At 46.2% G+C, this 21,959-nt stretch overlaps 2 protein-coding genes across 2 annotated transcripts; one reads left to right on the top strand and one right to left on the bottom strand.

Annotated features, from left to right (window-relative positions):
• Positions 1–601: 601 nt before the first annotated feature.
• On the top strand, positions 602–1,879 carry LOC129342790 (uncharacterized). The gene is made up of 2 exons (XM_054998677.1): positions 602–824; positions 1,111–1,879. Exons 1-2 carry the CDS (start codon positions 627–629, stop codon positions 1,822–1,824), a joined length of 912 nt encoding a protein of 303 aa, XP_054854652.1. The 5' UTR covers positions 602–626; the 3' UTR covers positions 1,825–1,879.
• A 3,586-nt stretch (positions 1,880–5,465) lies between these two features.
• On the bottom strand, positions 5,466–7,954 carry LOC129343591 (myb/SANT-like DNA-binding domain-containing protein 7). The gene is made up of 4 exons (XM_054999884.1): positions 7,364–7,954; positions 7,196–7,270; positions 6,525–6,608; positions 5,466–5,956 (listed from the first exon to the last, which is right to left on the bottom strand). Exons 1-4 carry the CDS (start codon positions 7,842–7,844, stop codon positions 5,502–5,504), a joined length of 1,095 nt encoding a protein of 364 aa, XP_054855859.1. The 5' UTR covers positions 7,845–7,954; the 3' UTR covers positions 5,466–5,501.
• Between the last annotated feature and the right edge of the window lie 14,005 nt (positions 7,955–21,959).

The following is a 21,959-nucleotide window of genomic DNA, read 5'->3' on the forward strand; positions in this document are numbered from 1 at the left end:
CGGGTTATTTTTTTTTTTTTAAAAAAGGCAAATTTGACGCTATATCGACGTGTAATTATCTTGAAACAACGAATCCGCGTTCCCTTCCTTCCCTGTCATTGGTCAGTTTTCGGACCAGCCTCTTAAAAGGTTATTGGATCCCCGTGGAGGCGCCAAAATTTGAACAGCTTTAAAATTGGACTGATAGTCATTCCTGTCTCTGTGGGAGTTACAGGTGACTTGGAGAGGGTAGGATGGCACCCCGGGAAACGATCATTTTTCTGATGGCTCATGTCCTTCTGATTATGCTCCGCTGCTCGACATTCATGTGCCTTTCCTATAAAAGGTACATCTGCAGGAGGAGACGTGCGGCTGCCAGATTGCTATTTTTCAGAAACCGGCACTCCGCTTACCGCCGCTACCTTCGTGCACCACCTAGAAACAGGTTTCGGCGATGGTTTGCCTTGGCAGAACTTGAAGAGCCACGGGAGCACTGGGTTTACCCACGAAGCCTCCACTGGTGGGATGCCATCGTTTTGGGCTACTGGGATGATCATTGTTGGATGGAGCGTTTCCGAATGTCCAAGCAAACATTTCTTGAGTTGGTGGAGGCTCTACGGCCACGTCTCGAACGTCAAACCACCACCATGCGTGTGCCATTATCCGTGGAGAGGAGAGTCGCCGTAGCGGTGTGGTACCTCGCCAACGGGTCAAGCTATCAGGTGGCGAGCGACTTGTTTGGCATCGGACGGTCCACGGTCGCATCCTCGGTAATAGAGTTCTGCTTTGCTGTGGAACTAGAACTTCTCTCGAAAACAATATGCATTGGTCCCGACGTTGGAAAGGTAGGTTGCACTGTGGAAAATTTTTTTTTTTTGTAATGTGATGTCGTCCTTCCGACTTATCATTGTGCCAAAATCATATCAGTTGCTTTTATTTGACCATCCAAAAAATGTCTAGGTTCTGACTGGACAACTAGGAATCTCACACTTGCGCATTGATGTGCCTTACGCTGACAGATGCCCGTGAGCGTGGATATAATCTTGAATAACAATCACCTAAACTTCTGTGAGTGCTGTTTGAGTAACCCCAAAACATGTCTGATTAATTTATTTTCCTTTTTCGAAACAGATAATGGATGGCTTCGATCGCCTTGGATTTCCGCACTGCATAGGCGCTATAGATGGCACCCACATTCCCATTTGCGCTCCGGGGGGAAGGCCCGATCAATATGGGAATCGGAAGAACTATTCATCCATTCTTCTTCAAGGAACTGTAGACTCATCAGGACGCTTCATCGACGTGGAGGTAGGGTGGAGTGGGAAAAATCATGATGCCTTTGTCTTTACCCACTCCGCCCTCTGTATTGCCATGGATGCCGGCTCCCTGGTTCCTGGGAACCCTTGCCTGGATTTGGATGGTGTGGTGGTTCCACCGATCATCATTGCGGATGGTGCCTACCCCTTGCGTCCCTGGCTGATGAAGCCATACGGCCGGACAGCAGAAGCGGGACATCACCGAGACTTTGATAGGAGACTTTGCAGGGCTCGCAACAAGGTGGAATGTTGTTTTGGTCGTTATAAGGGGAGATGGCGTTGTTTGTCCAGGCGTCTGCAGGTCAGAGAACAAAATGTGGTCTCTGTTGTCACTGCTTGTGCTGTCCTACATAACTTGTGTGAGGAAAGGGGTCATCCGGTGTTGGGTGACCTGGAATCACCAGAACCCATTCGCATACAGGCTGATGAGGATGATGACATGGCCACAAATGGTGAGAATCTCGCAGCAGGAAAGGTAGTGCGGGAGGCCTTGGCAAGGTTCATGGCCGCCGCAGGATCAAGAGAGTAGAGCTTACCATGCCACCAATGGATGTTTCAGAAATCCGATTGTGGTGGTCCTTTAAACGATTTTTTATTATTATCCTGTCACGAGCCCTTGCTGTGTTGGCTCAAAAATAAACCAAAAATATGTTTTTGGATCTCATTGTTGAACTGTTTTCTTTCTCCTGATCTAAAATAAAAAAATACACATCATCACAAGACCAGTGAACAATCAATAAATAAAACAAATCAGAAAACCATTATATTCCTCTTGCAAACAATTTAGTGCTCCACACATTGCCCTTTCCATTTTTAAAAAAAATATTGCAATCTTGCCCAGTCGATGTTGTTGTTCGTGGAGGTGCATCCTGGAGATCATGGACACTCAAAATCACACTCACCGGCACACAGATGGCCCTGTCTCTGAACAACCAATTCTGCTCCGGAATGTGCAGAGTGGACTCATACACAGCTAATCTGTTCACCCCGCGTTGGTTTAAGTCCTTCCCAGTGATGGTCTACAGGCTATTGTGTGGTCATTTCTCAGGGAACCTTACAAGGGTTATCACCCAACCCTCACGTCACTCATTAATATGTTAAAAAAAAAATTCTTATCACTTGACACTGTCATTCCCATTGTCCACTTAATGCTTTCGTGGGTACAGCCGGGAAGCAAAGAGCGCGGGGTGGACACGGGTCCATTTAATAAAAAAAACGCCTCTAAGCCTCCGTCGTTAAGATTCTCCCGCGCAAATAACGGGCGCGTGTAGCCGCCGATCATGCGCGTTGAAGATTCATTACTGTGTCGACATACCGTCTCATTGAAATCATGGCTTCAGGCGGGAAAGGTGTCTTTTGGAGGGACGACGAGGTCCGTGCCCTGCTTAACCTGGTGCTCAGCTCGGGAAAGGCAGGAATCCTCATGAAGAGCACCCACCTTCCCAACAGGCAGCACTTCAGTCGGGTAGCCACTCGTATGCGTGAGGCCGGCTTTGAGAGGAACACCGAACAATGCCGGTCCAAGTTTAAGCGCGTCAAGGGGGCTTTCTACGATGCCTTGGAGTCCTGGCAAGGGATTCCAAGGCAGAGTGGGAAGCCCCCCTTTTTTGCCGAAATGATGAGGCTCTGGGAGGCAGCAGGGAAACCCAGCTGGAGGAACCGATATCATGGTGGTGAGTTGAGGTCTCGATGATAAAATTATGCCTATGACAATTATGCTTGTGTTTTGATTTTGAATTTTTTTCAAGGACATTGAGCTGAGGAATTGGTGAGTGGTGGTCCAAAAACCGCAGATCTTGGACATTGTTCACTGCTGTGCCTGACCACCCTAGAAGCGGGTGTATGCTTGTGCTTTTTTAACAATACCGAACCCTGTTTGAATGGCCAAACCGCCCCATGATAGCTCCCCATGGACAGGATGTTCAAGCCAAATTTGTTTCTCAAAACATCGATACTGTAGGACAATAGAATTCACATTTGCAGACCACTCCACATAACCTCATGCATGCGTGGATTGGGGAAAAGCATTTGCTGGGGTGTCAGTAAAGTTTTGATAGTATGATTACAAGGTTTTCATAGAGGCCATTTTATAAAAAAAGATATTTTCCTGATTTCCACAGCTGCTCTTAGGAGGAGAGATGAGCCGATGAGTCAACCTGAGGAGCCAGAGGGGGAAGCCTCCGATGAGATGGAGCACGCCAGTGCGGCAGGCTCCTCCCCTGTGAGCAACGTGGTGCACCAGGAGTTGGCACATGCAGGTGGGTGTCATGAGGAGTATCATTGCATTATGCAGCATCTAAATAGCCATTCCCCTCCACCCACTTTGGGTGATGCCATCCAAGTGTCAAGAACATTCTGCGCCAAAGGCTGCCCTGGCATGATGTCAGGTGGCAGATTCTTTCAGTTTTGCATTCTCCACAGACCAACATCACCTGCAACGTGACCATTTTCCAATTTAAAGGAAAGTTTAGAGCAGACATGAGTTATCGAAAAGGTGACATCTTAGTGGTCTGCGGGCCAAGCTACACATGACGAATGACACTTGAATGGCAAGTGTATTTCTCCCTGTTCACTTGCCCTCCACTCAAACCACTCGCCATTCAAGTGTCATTCGTCATGTGTAGCTTGGCCCTGTGAAGCAACCTCATCCAAAGCATCACAGCACCGTGGTCCAAACAAGTGCTTACCGTCCACCATTCATAGATTCAAAAGACTGTTTCTTACAGTAAACATTGGTGTGACCACATTTTCCTGCACCGTCAAGACCGAGAATTTTTAAGGATGGCCCAAGTTTTCTCAAATCGTACTTCTCATAGTTAGATGCATGGTGTGCCAAAAAGATAAGGGCATGATATTGTAGTTTACAGAGGTGTTAATCTACTCTGCCATAACCTCTCCAGCTCAATATCAGAGTTTTTTCTCTTTTTACCACCATGCAACAAACTAAGAGAATTGTGATTCTCGAATGTGCACTCCACAATTTTATCACTTTGAACCCAAGGGCGCTTCCAGGATAAATGTTTATTGCTCCCAGGGTTAAACACCGCAAAATCATGTGGATTTCACCGATTTGTGAATCAGGAAACTTTTGTCATTGCTGTGATAATGGAAATTGACTGTTTGTCCATCCAAATGCAACTGTAAACGCAATTTGAACGGCAGCATTGGATCTCTTCACAGGAATCCAAACGCTGGCATTTGAATTCACAGGTTTTTTTCCCCCGGGCGCCCCTTCCTGGCACACACACACTGATGATATCTTGCTCTATGTAGATCACCTTCAAATTAATCCCTCCTGTTTAAATTTTTTTCTCTAACCACGAAGGAGCCTCTCCAGACCTATATGGTCACCTATCCATACATGGATTATCTCAAAATCTTAAACTGGTTTCAGACCCTCTGCGTTAGAAACATGCATGGCAACACTGGAGTGCGTGTCTCAAACTGTGTTCTCATATCTTGACTCACTTGAACCTTAATACAGAATTTTCTTTTAAATTTGGAAAACAATGTTTCATTTCTGATTGGCCATCAAGATGATGGTTAGATAACACCCTTAAAAATGATATGTTTTTCTATTGTGACAGAGGAGGTTGGGGATCGTCCGGGTACATCGGATTCAACTCAAGCGGCTCCATCCACCAGTACAGCGCCAGAGACCGCCCCCCGCCGCCAGGGAAGAACTCTTGATGACCTATTTGCCTTGGTGGAGAGCATGGATGGGCGCACCTCTGCATCACGTGGGTTCAACTCTATAAATGTGCTTTGGAGAGCAGCCACAGTAAACAATGCAACCGCCTAAAAAATTCTTGTTCTGTTTAGTCAACAGCATCCAGAGACGTATGGCCACATACGAGGGTCGTATGATGCGCTTTGGCCGGAGGCTGGACAACATCGAAAGGAGGCAACGGGAGATGGAAGAATCCAGCTTGTCAGCCAGGGAAGCTCATGGCCAACAAAATCAGTAATTGTTGCCCTGGCATGAGGCATCAATCTTTCCCACCCCTTGAGTTTCTCTTTAGTTTCAATAAATCAAGAACTGTTAACGTTACCATTTGTCCCCTTGTTTATTGATGTCTTGGCCGTCAGGAGTAAAACAAGTAGTGGCATTGAAAAACACTCCAATGTAATACAAACAACAGTGTAACAGTGAAAATGGGGAAACGGGACCGTTAATTCAAACGGAAACATCTTAGTCCAGTAATGCTAAAGAGTCAGCCTTTCACGAGCCCTTCCAACGCATGCACGTTTTGCCGTGGCAGACCTAGGTGGGATGTTTTCTGAGTTGCTGTCACCCTTTTCACAAGCATTTGCTGACCTTCCCCGGTGCTGACTCACCAACATTTCCCCAAGTGTTTGGAGAGTGGTTACTGCAGATTCCATTACATGCAGATTCTGCATCCACACATCCCTAAAATCATTTCTTTCCTTCCTGGTCTCCTCTAGGAACTCGACTTGCAACCTCCTTTCTTCTTCATGCCATTTGTTGCTATCCTTGCGGTCTATGCGCCATTCATTGATCTGTGCCTTGTGCTCTTCCCCTGACTGACTCATCATCTTGTCCGCCACAGAAAACAGGCCAGCATTTCTTCTTCTTCTGGATCTAATGGCTGATAGGCGTGTGCCAGGTGATAGCTCCGCCACTGATTTCAAAGGTGATTCTGTGAATTGATAAAAAGCCAAAAAAACATCAAAAAACAAACATAATCCAGAGCATGACATTGACTTTTCTGCACAGTTATTGTCCCTTGAGTGATCAATCAACAGAATCTCGTGTGCAGTCCCATGCTGAGGATTTTTTTTTGGTCTCCTGCTGAGAATCAACACTCCTTGCCATGTTTAACAGACATGGTTTTTACATCTATGCCCTGGGGGGAGAAAAAACCTGTACAGTTGACGTTTTTTGCCTGATGTTACCCAAGGATTCAATCAATGTGAAGCTGATGTGAGGGTGCTGTTCATTTGGTCCATAGTTCCGGCCAAGAAACTTTGGTGACTTCCCTTTTGACTCAAGCCAAAATTGGTACCAAGGGGACCCACCACCCCCCAAAACACACAATGACGTTAACATGACACTGCTGCCGGGGTTACATATCACGTCGCCAAGTTTAATTTAGCTTTATCTGCAGAAACAAATTTGAAAATTTGGTGAACAAACTCTTACTGATGGTAAACCATAGAGATGCTATGCGATTGCTAGCCCTTTATTTCGTTACCGAGAAAACATACCTTTGCTGCTGCCAAGACCAGATGTGCTGGAGCTGTTGTTGCTAATTGTTTCCTCTTGACCGTCAGGACACGGATCATCAGACTCTAGAAATAAAGGAGAGGTTTTCACAGATTTAATTGTGAGTTAAGTGGGTGGATTTGATGTCCTGGCATAAAACCAATTCCTGGCAGGATACAGAAGTTCACACAAACACAGGAAGGAAGTGGCTTAGGGTGAAGCTGCAAGCGACGCCTGACACAGGGCGGACACTTGTCCGCTTCCCTCAATTTCTGATGGGAACTGTAGGTATCCTGGTCTTGCAGCTGCATTGGAGAGACAAGCGCTAAATCAAGGAAGCCCACTTCTCCCATCAAAAGTTTAGCAAGGCTAACAAGTTTGCAACCTGTCAGGCATCACTTGTAGCTTGGGTCTCAGGCTCTGCAATTTTCACAAATGAAACAAAGCACAGTTTCTCAAACATTGAAAACATAACGTGTTTTCCTGAACACGTGGTCCAAACATGGATCCAATTGTGTTGAAGTGGTGTCCCATATCCTCACGATTCTAGACTCCAGCTGTCTTTTCACCACGATAGATCAAAGAACACCTGCAACTAGATATAACTAATCAAGGTTAAAGGGTTAATCACTGCAATATATGGATGTTTTCCTATGAAACTCATCAAACTCACCTTTGTCTTCAAGGCCATCCACAGTGGCATCAGTGTCAATCTCTGCCTCAACCTCAGGTACATTCTCTCTCACACCTGTGTCAATTGAAAGAATGTCATGATATTACTTCATGCGTCTCTATAATGAGCACTTTTCAAACCTCCACAGTAAAAGTGGTTTTCACTCACCCACTTGGCATGGAGTGGAGCTTCTAATCTGTCCATGATCTATGGTGAAGAGGTCGTGCGAAAAAAGCTCCTCCGAGCCATCAGACACTGGACACGGGTCTCTCAATTGCCGCCCCAGGGACACAACGCCAAGACTTCTTGACACTCGTTTTGGTTTCACGCTTGCATCCCCCCGGAGAATGCTGTCAAGCTCCCTGAAATACGGGCAGGTAATGGGAGCATTTCCAGAGGTTGAATTGTGCGCCACTACCTTCTTGTAATCCAGTCTCATCGTTTTTGTTTTTGACCTGCACTCCATAGCTGTCCTTTTATGTCCCCGAAGGGCCATCTGGGCTGCAATGCGCTCGAAATAATCGATATTTCTATAGGAACTCTTCAGTGCTTCCTGTATTTTTTCCTCCCCCCAGAAGGAGAGGAGATCCAATATTTCCCTCTCCCTCCAAGCAATTCCACGGGAGGCGGCATGCCTATGTTCGCTCATCTCGACAATTTTGAAAATACCTGACCTGAACTCCTGAGATCTCGTTCTAAGTGCTAGAACAGATTTATAGCTGAGGCTCCGTGCTCCGCTGCAGAATGTCTGTCAATAAAATGCTACCACATGCATTGGATCATGGGAAAGGATGGGAAAGTTTCCGCGGGAAGTAACGGTCAAGAAATGGCATGCCGCATGCGCGAGTTTGGACAGCAAGGATTGAATTAACGCCAATCCGAAACAGCGGTTCAATGGAACAACGACGACATTAGTGTTAATGTTAAAGGCATTCCAAGTGCACGTCAACGATGAACGCCAGTGAATGAAATCAACATGGGATGGGTGATCGGTCATGATGACCGGCCACATCATCCAAAGGCAGAGCTTGATTTTCTCTTTTGAAACTTGACCGCGGTGCCAAGTCCAGTGGCACAGGCCATTTCAAGCGTATCAAAAGCCATGAATGAGGTGTCACGAGGATGTCTAATAAACAGAGCTCATTGTTCCTCTGATATCGGAGGTCTGTCCGTTAAATTGATATGAGAACAATATGATGAGATGTCGACATATCGACACGGTAGTCTTTTATTTTTTAAAAAAGGGGTTGGAAAAAAGGCAGGGCAGGGAATTTGGGGGCGGATCAAGAGAGGGTGGGAAACCAAATGGGGCCGTTTATTCATAACAAGATAAACCGGAATGAAAGTGCAATGGGCTGTTGCGACGCGATGCCGGTTTAATGACGTCATGGGAGATGAGTGTGTGAACCGATTAAAGTATGGCGCTGCAGAAGTGAAAAACTGCCGCAAGAAGAACGGTAGTGTGGATTCGGCCCTGATGCAGATTGTTCAGTTTCTCAAACATGGAGGCTCTACTCTTCCATGGCCATACTTAGATGAATCATAGGCTCAGAATAGCAGGTATATGAAAAAACACCTATCAGTCTGTGAGGTACAACACATCTTATTCCTCATCTCAAAAAACCTCTAATACACAGCTTGTATCTTCTCTTCAACAGATTTGGATAGTAATATGGTTGAACCAATTCTTCTGTCATGGGCTGGGCTTGCCCAAGCTGATAGTCCAAACACTAACACGAAGCCAAAGGCGTGTTCAAGATTCAAAAGCCAGGTCCAGTCCATAGTCAGAGCACAAGGTAAACACCAGGGGGGTGTCCAGAGTCCAAAAGCCCAGTCCAGTCCAGTCCAGTCCAGTCCAGTCCGTAGGTCAGAGCACTAGAGTGTCGTCGCATCAAGGTACAGGCAAGAACAAGATGCATGGTTCAAGGAAGTGGTCACAGGTAATCAAGACATTGCTTCCACACCTGGCAGTTTCTCCAGACTGGCTTTTATAGCCAGGCGTGGTTTTCAGCCAGCTGCTGGGGCTCCATCCTGACGTTACTCATAATTGCTGTCCAGCAGCTGGCGTCAGGAGACAAGCACTGAGCCGTCTCTCCTGCAGTTCCAGTCTCTGGCGTTGTCTGTGGTGTTCTTTGGGCATGGGTGAACCTGGGGGGGGGGCGGTGGAGACCCTTGGCTGGCCTGCACCTGTAGCCTTGGACTTCCCTGGCTGAGCTTCCCCTGTGGTATTGGGGCCAGAGGGTGCTGGTGCCTCTGCCTCAGCTGCTGGCTGTGAGCTCTGATCATCCAACAGCTGTTGTTCCTGATCACCGGCTTCTGCTGAGTCAGGGCTAGGGCTGGTTGCACAGAACTCCTCTTCTCCTGAGGAGTCCTGGCTGGCTACATGAGGATCCTCTCCTCCAGAGGAGACCTCACCCTCACTGAGTCCAGATGACATCTTCTACTTTTTTAGTCTGACCATGACATCGTTATATGTTAACAAACTGACTAGCCCTTAGACTGCACCTGTTCCCAAAGTCTTGATGCCTTTCATCTCCAGAGCCCTGATTTATTCATTGGGCTTCTGGGGCAGTGTGTCCTGAGAGCCCCCACTGCCCTTCAGTCAGATACCTCAGCCACTGCCCTGAAGCCTCCGCCCCCTGCACAGCTCCCGCTGATCCTCATTGCTGCTGGAGACTCAGAGCGGAACTACAAGTGACAAAAGGCACAGATTGGACACTTGTCTGCTTCCCTCAAGTTCTGATGGGAAATGTAGGCAGCTTGGCAGAATGTTGGACAAGTGACAGTTGGAAAGTCCATTGGACAGCAGTCAGAGAGCCAAGCTGCAAGACTAGGATGCCTACATTTCCCATCAAAACTTGAGGGAAGCTGACAAGTGTCCAACCTGTGCCTTTTGTCACTTGTAGTTTCGCTCTCTGGCAGAAGTGAGCGGGGAAATCAGCTGTAGGGCAGTAGGGAGGCCCCCTATGGGCTAGAGCTGATCCCTGCATAGTCTAAGACTCAGATATAGGGGGGGAAGGCCCTCAACTGTAGGGCAGTTGGAGGGGGCTGTCCTACAGCTGATTGTCCTCCTCTCCCCATGCCTTCCAAGTGGTTCTGGTACCCCATCCTTGAGTTTTGCCTGCAGCCTCAGAATTGCTAAGACTGCCCCGAGTCCTCCCTTTAGAAAACAAATAGCTGAACAAATTGGTAAAGTAATACAGACAACCATATTAGTTCCATTTCATTTCATGTTTGGGATGGATTTAAAGCTATAGCATAAGGCTGGTTTCACAGTAAAGTCTTTTACCTCAGGAGATAGTTCAGGCAGGTAGCTGTGTTGGGCTGCCTCCGAACAGCCAGATATTGATATTCCCAGGGTATAAGCTTTTGAGTCAAGCTCTGAAGAAGGGAGCTTTGACTCTCAAAAGCTTATACCTAAGAAAATCTTGTTGGTCGTTAAGGTGCTACTGGACCCAAATCTTACTCTTCAACTCAAGATTAGGACATGTTGAAATGTCGCATTTAGCAAAGCAAGAGGAAAATCTTTCAGCACAATCTGAAAAATTGGGTTCCAGAAAGAAACTGAAATAGCTTATCAGTATTGAGAAGAAATTGGAGCTATTGGAAGTTAGCAGCACTCATAAAACCTTAATCTACACACACCAAAGTTGCCAACCTCTGGATGGGGCCTAGAGGTCTCCTGCAATTACAGAGTACAGAGATCAGTTTGTCTGTAGAAAATGGCTGCTTTGAAGGGTGGACTCTATAGCATTATACCCCGCTGATGTCCCTGTCCTCCCCAAACCCTGCTATCCTCTCCAGGTTCAACCCCCAATCTCCTGGAAGTTCTCATCTTATTTATTTATTTATTGGATTTTTAGCCCGCCCTCCCCACAAGCAGTCTCAGGGTGGGTCACAATCATAAATAAGATACAATAAGTAAAACCAATAAAATAACATCCCATGGATATCCACATCCCAAATAGAACACCTTTCCCCCTTTCCCTACCCACCATACACAAGGGAAGAAAAGGGTGGAGGTGTGGGTTGGTGAACCTCTAACTCCTCAAGCACAGGGAGGCAGATAGACCATATGCTCCCCCCCACCCACTGACAGGAGACCGGCAGGGAGGCTAATTAGATGGATCCAGTGCTGGCCTCAACCATATGCCTGGTGAAACATCTCTGTCTTACAGGCCCACCAAAAAGATACAAGATCTTGGTGGGCCAAGTGTCATCCGAAAGAGAGTTCCACCAGGTTGGGGCCAGGACAGAAAATGCCCTGGCCCTGGTTGAGGCCAGCCGAGCCTCCCTGGGGCCAGGGACCACCAGTAGGTGTTTATTTGCAGATCTAAGAGCTCTCCGATGTACATATGGGGAGAGGGGGTCCCTCAGGGGTTGCCAATCTTGCAATTGGCAATCCTAACACACACCCATGTTATTTTGAATATGGAAACAAATGTAAAAGGTAACTGATGAGAGTTTAACTGGACAAATAGATCCAGAGAAAAGTTGCCTCTCTCATTCCGGGGGACCAGATGCAGACTATAACTGTCTCAAAACCCATTTGCCAAACATTTAGTGCCTATAAAGTATGACAGAAATCTGCAATCTCTCCAGATTCTATAAAAGCATATCTTGCTTCTGTTCCATTGCTCAACTAAAACCTGAAGATATTTTCCAAATGCAGCCATCACCACTGAAAAAGACACTGCAATAATTAAAAACCTTAAAACACATAAAACACCAGGACTTGATGGTTTTCAACTGAATTCTATAAAACGTTTGCATCCCATCTCTCTTTACATCCCATATAGCCATTTTATTTATTGACTTATTGGAATGGGATATCATTCTATCATCTTGGAACAAGGTATCCTTCGCAGTACTCCCAAAATGAGATAGAGACCCTACAAATTGTTACTCCTATGAGCCCTCTGCCCTTGAAGACCTTGAAACATTTACAGTAAATTGTTTCTGTATTGTTGAAACATTTACAGTTAAACAATTGTAAATTGTTTAAATCATATTATCTGTAATTGCACAGATAGTGATCAGACAGGTTTTATGCCTCAGAGAATGATAATATTTGTCATATGATCGGTATTATCCACAAAGTACAACTTACCCAAGAACATTTAGCTCTCATTTTGTTAGAGGCAGACAAGGTGTTTGATCACCTCAATTGGGATTTTCTAAAAGCATTACTGATGCCTATGAATTTTGGCCCCAAATTTTTCCAGGGAATCCACAGGTTGTATTGTGTTCCGATTGCTCAAGTTAAAGTTAGCAGATGCTCTTCAGAAAAGTTTTCCAGTTAGGTGCAGGACAAAGCAGATATGGCCTCATTCACTCTGACTGCTCTAAAAAATGAATTAGTCTTCACAGCAAAGAGGATGAGTGATAGAGAGCATCCCTGCTTTGTCCTGAAGGAAATCTGCATCCAAAACTTAGGAATCCCCAAAAAATTCAGGTTGTGTGGATGAGAAAACATCTCTTTCCATCAAATGTTGCCTTCAGTCCTTTTATCGCCATTAGTCTTACAGAAATAAGATTGTTTTCAAGTCTTGGAACATATAGACTGTTTGTGACAAGGGTCGTTTTCACACATCTTACCTGCTGCCGGAACATTGTGCAAAACACCCGGAAGACAGCGTCTTCTTGCACGAAATTGTGCCAGGAAGACACAATTTCGCACAAAACTCCTGGATGACAGGACTTCTGTGATTACAGTACCTGGTAATTTGCAATACACAGAGCCACTGCCTTCAGAATAGAGGGTTTCATTTTTCCATTTGCTAAAAACCTTTTCTTCGCATATCATTTCAAAGAATCTTCTGCCATAACACATATATGCAGTTGCTCCTAATTCTATGTACCAATTATGTTACCAGAACTGCTCTTATTAATGGGGGAAATTAGCTTTAGCAGTCTGTAACTTAAAAATAGCGCGGATCTGACCTATGTTTACGGAGGTCCCGATTCCAGACACTCTAGTGAAAAAGAGGCAGACTACAAACAGGTTCAAACACGTGTCTTTACTAATAGTGGGGCGTAAGCCTGAACTTGCACATACATACAGAGAGCACACAAGGTCTAGGAAATACAGAGTAGGAAATATAGAGACTTTCGCATTAGCAGGTTCCCAACGTTGGTGGGGAATACTCACAATCCTGAAGCGAAGCAGAGACACAACAGCGAGATGGCCCAATGCCAGCACTGGGACCACAGACGGACAGCGAGGGGTTCTGGATAGGATGGCACGCGCACCATGCGGTCTGGGAGACCGGCTTAAATACCCCAAAACGTACCCTGGTGCTGAACTTGGTGGTTCTCACGGGTTAAAACAAAGGGTCTAATGGGCTACTGAATGGCTTGGATGGGCCACTTTGGTAATCTGATTGTGATAAGTGACACCTCAGGAAGAGGGGACAAAGGAGGGAGGGGGAAATCCGAGTGGGCTGAATGGATGTTCCAGCGGACAGGGCTTGTCCTGATGTCATCAGCTCTGGAATGCGGAGGTTTCTTTGAGATGCATTCTCTAAGTGCTTGGGATGGTTGGCATTTAGATCCTTCTCCGGGGCGGCTCCTAAGATCCGCAGAGCGGGGCGAGGTACTCTCGCTGCGGACGTGGTGTACCCGCTTCGCCGAAATGGCTTCTCAAAGCAGTCTTCTTCCCTGGGTCTTCTGGCTGCCTGGGAACATGGATGCCGTCAGGGCACAGCTGGGGCTGGTTAGCAGGCGGCCCGGTAGCGAGGGCAAGCTCGGGGGCCGGCTCGCGGGAGGCTCCAGGCGGGAACTGACCAGGGAGCGCCTAGCCAGGCTTGCTGGAAGTTTCCCCAGCAGGCGCCCGGCTGCTAGCAGCGGCTTGGGCCCATATGAGGCAGGCTTCCATGGAGGCAGTGGGAACAGCACTCAAAACACAGTCCAAAGCAGGGAACAGGCATGGTCCGTGGCAGATGGCACTGCAGGCACGGGGCACACTTGTACTAAAGTCCAAACACACACTGGGAAATCCAGATACAGGTCAGGGCAGGGCTGCCCAAGAAGAGAGTCCTTTTTGTGCAGTTAACCAAACATGGAGTCAGTGAACTACACAGTCTATAACAGCAGCAAGGTAATTGACACGCAGGCAGGAAACTGACAGGTGCATCAGGGCACACACTGCAAAGCAATCTTTGTGTAGCAATAAAACAGCAATGCAGGAAACTTTGACACAGTCCATGGCAGGCCTTAAAGCAGGGGAGGGGGCCTACTTGGCAACAATTATTTCCTTGTGACAAAATTAGGCTTTTCTTTGTTGGTTTTTCATTAGCCTTAAATGGAGCCCTTTTGTCTCTTTCTTGTTTTTGAGGAAAGGTTTTTCTTTGAGATTTGCGTAGGCCGTCTCATTTTATGTATCTTGGTCTGCCATATTAATAGCAGGGTCATGCTTTTTTGTTATTGATATTCAGAGCTGATTGTCCTGAATCCATTTTCTTATGATCTCTGTGTGCTTCCTGTTGCTCTAGCCATTGATGACCCCTTTTAGGGAAAGCAGTCTTCAGATTCTATTTCATTCATCATATTCGCAGAGCTTTCTGGTAGGCTTATCAAAATCAGAACTATCATACCTTAGTGTAGAATTTCCTTTCCTGCTGCTTTCTGTTGTTGAACTAAATTCAACATTTCACCCAAATGATTTCTTAGGTCGTCCTTCTTTCATTTTTAGGCTGAACAAGCATTTCTAAATGCATATTTGGCATTTCAAAGAGGATTTTACAAGCAGTCTCTGCAATTCCTCCTATACCCCTTTAGCATTTCAATCACCCTTAAGAGCTGATGGTAAGTTAAACCTGAAGAAATTGCAGAATGAGCCCTACCATTAGATTTGTCTCAGGCCAACTGTGCAGCTGCTCCATCTGCCGATCTTCCAACTTGTATGATGTCCCACACGTCCCTCTCAGTCAAATGAGTCTTCATTCTCTCTCTCCAAATCTGGTAATTATCATTAGGGGTGTGCACAGAGAAAATTTCAGTTTCAGTTTCGGCTCTGGGGGTTCTGAAATAATTCCATTCCATTACTGGTTTGTTCTGGCTGCAGTGTTGCCAGCTTGGGTCTGATCTGTGTGTTTTTTCATTTTCATGAGTTTCAGCCTGTTGCGGTTGGCTGCACATGCACAAATACACTCTGTTCTTTTCAGGGGGTGGGCGGTAGGGAAACGAGGCGCTGGAGCAGCTGTTTTTGCACTCAACAGCAGCAAAATCGCACAGAACACAGTCCTCCCTCTAAACCTTAAATTCACAAACTTTGAAAGCATGCAGTAACAGGGTTCTGTTTTTATGGATCCCAAGAACGCTTGGGGAAGGCATGCATCAAGGTGCATGTTGCACACAGCAGCTATGCATGCACACACTGTTCTTTCCAAGGGCGGAGTTGGAGAAACAAGGCTCTACTTGCCCTTGTCCAAAAACCACATCATACAAAAACCCATCGATCCAATGAGTTTCTCCTCAAGCACATGAAAACTCACACAACAATGGATCCCAGAGAAGGTGAGTGTTAATGGGTGCACACAATAGTGGGAAACTTACTGGCAAACTGGCACCACTACAGCATGCCAACAAGGCGTGCAATCAAGAAAGGGCTCCATTGCCAACCAGCAAAATGCAGCGAAATAAAAAAAATTGCTTCTTCACTATAGTGACCATTTGCTAATAAATGTTTACCTTTGAGTCCTGTTGTTATCCCATGTTTCCTTGTGCCTTGTAGCTTGGTTTCCACGATGAGGAGCAAACTCACCCTAATATGCTTTTCAGCAGCTGGCCCTGGAAAAAACACGCTGGGCACTGTCCTGTTCTTGCATTGTGTTCTTGCACAGTGTTCTTGCACTGTGTGTAAAAGCACCCAGAAAGGGAAGACTACATGTTGGTTTGTCCTTCACAGGAAGGGAAGGGAGGATGGCCCTCTCTTTTCCTAGTAAAGTGGGAGACTGAACAGGTTACTGGCTGCCAGACTCCCTTTCCGACTAAAACTCTTAACCCAGAGTTGAATGGAAAGGAAGAAGAAACAATGGGAGGAGCAGCTGAAGGAGAGAATCCCATCGCTGAGCCAGAAAATAAAAAGTCTGACTAGATTGGTCTTTCCATGTGGAATACCAATCTGGAAAGACTGGGCATGGATGTATAATGCTCACAGCTGCACACACCTGCTACCTTCCCTTAGTTTTAATCAGAACCCCCCCCCCCCCCGCCAAAAGACCAAAGGCTTTCTGAGCAAGATGAAATTCCTCCTGGAGCTTCTCAACCCACATGTGCCTGGCTGTTGCTGGCCTTTCATTGCATTGTGTGTGTGTGTGTGTAAAAACGCACAGATAAGGGATGGCAATCGCTATGCTGATGACAGCTCCATGTCATCTGCTGCTCCTCTCTGCAGCACAAAGCAAAACTTTTGCGATTCGATCCCCACAAGCCACTCAGTGCCAATGTCATTGCCCAGGAAGCACTAAAGAAGAAAAATGTTCAAGTGCATCATGCATATCCCCTTCCTGCAAACGATGTTAATGCTATGGGCTCTGCCTCTCCTTGTCAGGCTCTGGATGACAGAATACAGCAGACAGATCCCTGGTTCATTATAGCAAGACACAGGTCCTTGGTTAAATGACTTTTATTCAGAAATCAGATCTTTCCATATTCAGGTCCAAAGGTCTACTTAGGAGTAAGGTAAGCAACTAAGTAGTTCTAGTAGAAGTTTGACAAGAATGGCAACATGGGAAAAACACATCCCTTTTCTACTCGACTTTCCTTCCCCCTCCCAATGCCCAAACAATTAATTGTTGTTTTTTCTGTGTGGGAACATTGTGCATATTTGTGCTATCACGCCATGAAGAGAGAAGACATATCATAGTTCGGAAGAAAGATTCAAAGTTGTAAACAAACAGCCACCTGGGGAATGTTTGAGAATCCACTAGAACAGTAGCAACAGGAAATGGAGTTACACCAGGCTTCTAATGGCAACTAAGCATATATATAGCAAAATTAATACTGGCATGGATGAATGGGCACAGTCAAACATGACACTCCTTTTTGGATCCCATTGGTAGCATGATGAGTGCAGATAGACTTGCCGTTAAGGAAAACAGGATGCTGCCAGATGGCACACCCCACTGCTTGGGTTGCCTGCATGGCCTTCAGCCTCTGCATGGTAAGAGCCAAAATGAAATACACAGTTTTTTTGGTAAGGGGGCTCATTACAGCCTCATTTCCTGAATTTGTCCCATCATTCCAGAAGTCACTTTACTGAGTCGAACCAGCAATTTCTGTTTGTATTCTCAGCTCATTTTTCCTGTTATGCACACCCCTAATTATCTTCTCCAAGCCTATCTATGCAATGGCCATGCTGTGATTTGCAGGAGATGGCCATTTTTGTTTCTTTTGTTCTAACTTTTGCTCTACCTTTTCCAGCACTTGGATAGCTTCTCACTTTTTTATCGCTCTTGTTAAAATCAGTTCACTGAATGCCGTCTGAGCCAGGACCCCTTTTGGCAAAGTGCCTAGGAGCACTCAGACACTAGACTGTTTAAGAATAAACTCTCCAGACTTTTTAGAAGGAGGAGGAGATTTTCCTAAGAATAGCATTCTGCAGACAAACAAGGAGAGAAACCCTTATCAGAAAGAAACTACTACCTGTACAGCCCTGTCTAACTAAAACTCGCTGCCCCCGGTAGGATCTTCTTTCTTTTTTGTTCATGAGACACACAGTCAGTAGGAAAATAAGACAGTTATAATGTGTGTGTTTAGAGGCAGCGAGCAACTATAAGCTAAGCTTTTAGACTTATATTGTAACACTTTAATGGTTATATTGTCAAAGGCTTTCACAGCCGGAGAACGATGGTTGTTGTGGATTTTCCGGGCTGTATCGCCATGGTCTTAGCATTGTAGTTCCTGACATTTCACCAGCCGCTGTGACTGGCATCTTCAGAGGTGTAGCACCGAAAGACAGAGTTAAAGACTCAGTGTTAAGTCTGAGAGCCTTGCTACAAGTGACATTTTACACGTGAAGGATAAAGGATCATCTCTGTCTTTTGGTGCTACACCTCTGAAGATGCCTCACAGCTGCTGGAGAAACATCAGGAACGACAATGCCAAGACCACGGCGATACAGCCCGGAAAATCTACAACAACCACTTTAATGGTTAGTTCTTCTGCTTAGCTCTTAAGGAGATATTCATTCTTCATGTCTTGAGTTAGGACTTTTAGTGATCTTTAAACACCTAGTCTGACCCTTTAATCTTTCCACCAACTTAGAATGTTTTTTAAGTGTGAGCCTCACCCAGCAACCACACTTCATTAGCCTGCCTCTTCAGAAGCCCAGCTCTGGGACCTCATATTTCCTAAATCGGCACATTTTGCAGTTAAACCCTGACTGAAAACAGCAGTAACAGATTTTCCTCATCAACTCCCCACTCCCATCTAGTTCCTTCAAACTTCCATGGACAATGGTTAGCTAGCTGTTACCTGCTCTTCATACACTCCAACCAGGCACAAAATGTTTGGTTTTGTATAAAAAGGGGCAAGACCTTGACCCATCTGTCACAGCCATATCATTCTTTTTACAATGGCTTTCAAATCCAATACTAACTTATTTATGAAGTTTAGGTGTTAGCTTTTTTCTTTTCTGTAAAACAAAAACTTCCCAATAAAATTCAAATTTGAAAGAATCCAAAGTGGCTAAGGTACTTATGAAAGCACAGGTGAAAGGGGAAGAAACTTGAGATAAACTTCAGCATTCGGTTTGTGGAACAAAGAAGGGCATTGGCCTTGAACATGGTTATTCTTTGGCAACTGGTAACTCCTCTTTTAAGTATGGCACAAAACATCTATCCTCATACCTATCCTATTGTTTTCACAGTCAACACTCCAACAAATATGTTCTTTGTGTTGTGGTGACAAAAGCAAGTAGGCTCCCAAATTCCACACCTTGTCATTTTTTCCCACCTATAAATAAACTTTATTAGAACAGAGAAAAATTGTACAATAAGAGCTCAAAAACAACATACTAGGAATTAGAGCATTGAAAGATGCTAAGTATTAAAGTATACACAAGATGTAATTGAAGAACAGTGGGTCCACTAAATATACAGTCATGGATAGAAATACAGCTAAGGATAAATCTACATCATAACAGTAGGAACTGTTTGTGGTGGGTGAAGTGGAATGTTGCCTCATTTCTTGCTATAAAGTCAATTATCGGTCTGACTCGATCTGCTTTTGTTGATCTAGAATTTTCTCCATTACAAACATGTTCCATATGTACTTGTACCAATCAGATAACAAGGGGAGTTGACTGCTCTTCCAAACTGCCGCAATGATTGAGCGGGCTGTGGCACATAAAAACGCTATTAGGTTAAGTCTTAACCGGGGCATACCTGTATTTTGAAAGAATCCAAAGTGGCTAAGGTGCTTATGAAAACACAGGTGAAAGGGGAAGAAACTTGAGATAAACTTCAGCATTCAGTTTGTGGAACAAAGAAGGGCATTGGCCTTGAACATGGTAATAGTTATTCTTTGGCAACTGGTAACCAGGGCCGGCGCCATCATTTCTGGCGCCTGAGGCCTGGGGGCAGCTTCAGGTCTGCTCCTGCAACCTCATGTGTGCGCGCACCCGGACTGCGGGGTGGCGAGCGGCTGGGTGGGAGGGCTGGTCGCTCAGACTCCCCCATGCTGCCGCTGCTGGCGTTCGCTCCCAGACAGGCACGGTGGGTGGCTGGGGAGGCGCGCGTGCGTCCTCCCAGCCCTCCTGCTCTATTGCTCCACATGCCACCCCGGACACCTGCTGCGCCTGGCCTGTGGCTGCTGCTCCCAGCCAGGGGTGCATGCTTGCAGTGGTGGCAGCAGCGCAGGAGGGCTGGGAGGCTGCAGTAGCTGTGGGCCAGGCATGGCAGGTGGCTGGGGCAGCGTGTGGGTGGCTTCCCATCCCTCCTGCTCAGCTGCCCGCACGCTGCTGCCACCAGCTCTGCAGCGTGCGCCCTTGCCCCTGGTGCCCCTTCTGGCACCTCAGCACTGGAGTCGGTTGCTAGACTTGCCTCAATGGAGGCGCCAGCCCTGCTGGTAACTCCTCTTTTAAGCATGGCACAAAATGTCTATCCTTATACCTATCTTATTGTTTTCACAGTCAATACTCCAACAAATATGTTCTTTGTGTTGTGGTGACAAAAGCAAGTAGGCTCCCAAATTCCACACCTTGTCATTTTTTCCCACCTATAAATAAACTTTATTAGAACAGAGAAAAATTGTACAATAAGAGCTCAAAAACAACATACTAGGAATTAGAGCATTGAAAGATGCTAAGTATTAGAGTATACACAAGATGTAATTGAAGAACAGTGGGTCCACTAAATATACAGTCATGGATAGAAATACAGCTAAGGATAAATCTACATCATAACAGTAGGAACTGTTTGTGGTGGGTGAAGTGGAATGTTGCCTCATTTCTTGCTATAAAGTCAATTATTGGTCTGACTCGATCTGCTTTTGTTGATCTAGAATTTTCTCCATTACAAACATGTTCCATAGGTACTTGTACCAATCAGATAACAAGGGGAGTTGACTGCTCTTCCAAACTGCCGCAACGACTTAGCGGGCTGCGGCACATAAAAATGCTATTAGGTTAAGTCTTAACCAGGGTATACCTGTATTGTGAAAGAAATTCAACAACATTACTTCTGGCTTAAAAGGAATTAGACATGTTGTAATAGTAAATATTTGAGTTCAAATTAGATACCAGAATGATTGGACATGTTTACAAGCAGGGCTGGATCGAGGGGGGGCAGGGGGGTAGTCTGACCTCGGCGCTGCTAAAGAGGGGGCGCTGGGTGCAGCTGCCAGCCGCCGGCAGTGCACTGGTGGCAGTGCGGGCAGCTGAGCAGCCACCTGTGCCATTCACCTGCCCAGCAGGACAGGGAGTGCGCGGCAAGCTGGCTGCCCCTTCAGCCGGGCAAGCGAATGGCACGGAGAGCTGAGAGGCTGCCCACGCCACTTGCCTGTCCCGCTGAGGGAGCGGCTGGCTTGCCACGCGCTCCCTGTCCTGCAGGGCAGGTGAATGGCACGGGTGGCCTCCCATCTCTCCGTGCCATTCACCTGCCTGGCTGAGGGGGCAGGCAGCTTGCCGTGCGCTCCCTGTCCTGCTGGGCGAGTGGCATGGAGGGCTAAGAGGCCGCCCATGCCATTTGCCTGCCCCGCAGGACAGGGAGCATGCAGCAAGCCGGCCGCTCCATCAGCGGGACAGGCGAATGGTGTAGGCGGCCTCTCAGCCGCTGGTGCTGCTACTGCTCCACTGGCGACACGCTGCCCTGTGTGATGGTGTCACAAAGTGACATCATCACGCAGCGTTGGGAACGTGTGTGTGCGGTGGCAGCCAGGCTTGGGTTGTCTCAGGTGCCAGGAACCCAAGATCTGGCCCTGTTTACAAGACCACCAAGTATGGAACCTTGGTCTCCACAAAATAGGAACCTTGGTCTCCACATTTTTTCCAGCAGGTTGATTGCTAGTTGCAAGTTTAACTGGCAAAAGATACCATCTCATTCATAATTTAAACATCTGGATTTTAATATTGACTGATCTGGAAGTAGCCAATTTAGATTGCCAGATCTGTTGCCGTTGAACTTTAGAGAGTGTAAAATGAAGGTCTCTGTGCCAAGCCTGCACATATGATGGTGGTGTATTATTGGAGGCCATTAATAAGACTGTGTAAATGCTTGAGATAATTCCTTTGTCACTTTTCTTAAGAAAGTTCAACAATCTT

The sequence above is a fragment of the Eublepharis macularius genome, chromosome 15 (genome assembly GCF_028583425.1).
Source record: "Eublepharis macularius isolate TG4126 chromosome 15, MPM_Emac_v1.0, whole genome shotgun sequence".
Classification (NCBI taxonomy): Eukaryota; Metazoa; Chordata; class Lepidosauria; order Squamata; family Eublepharidae; genus Eublepharis; species Eublepharis macularius.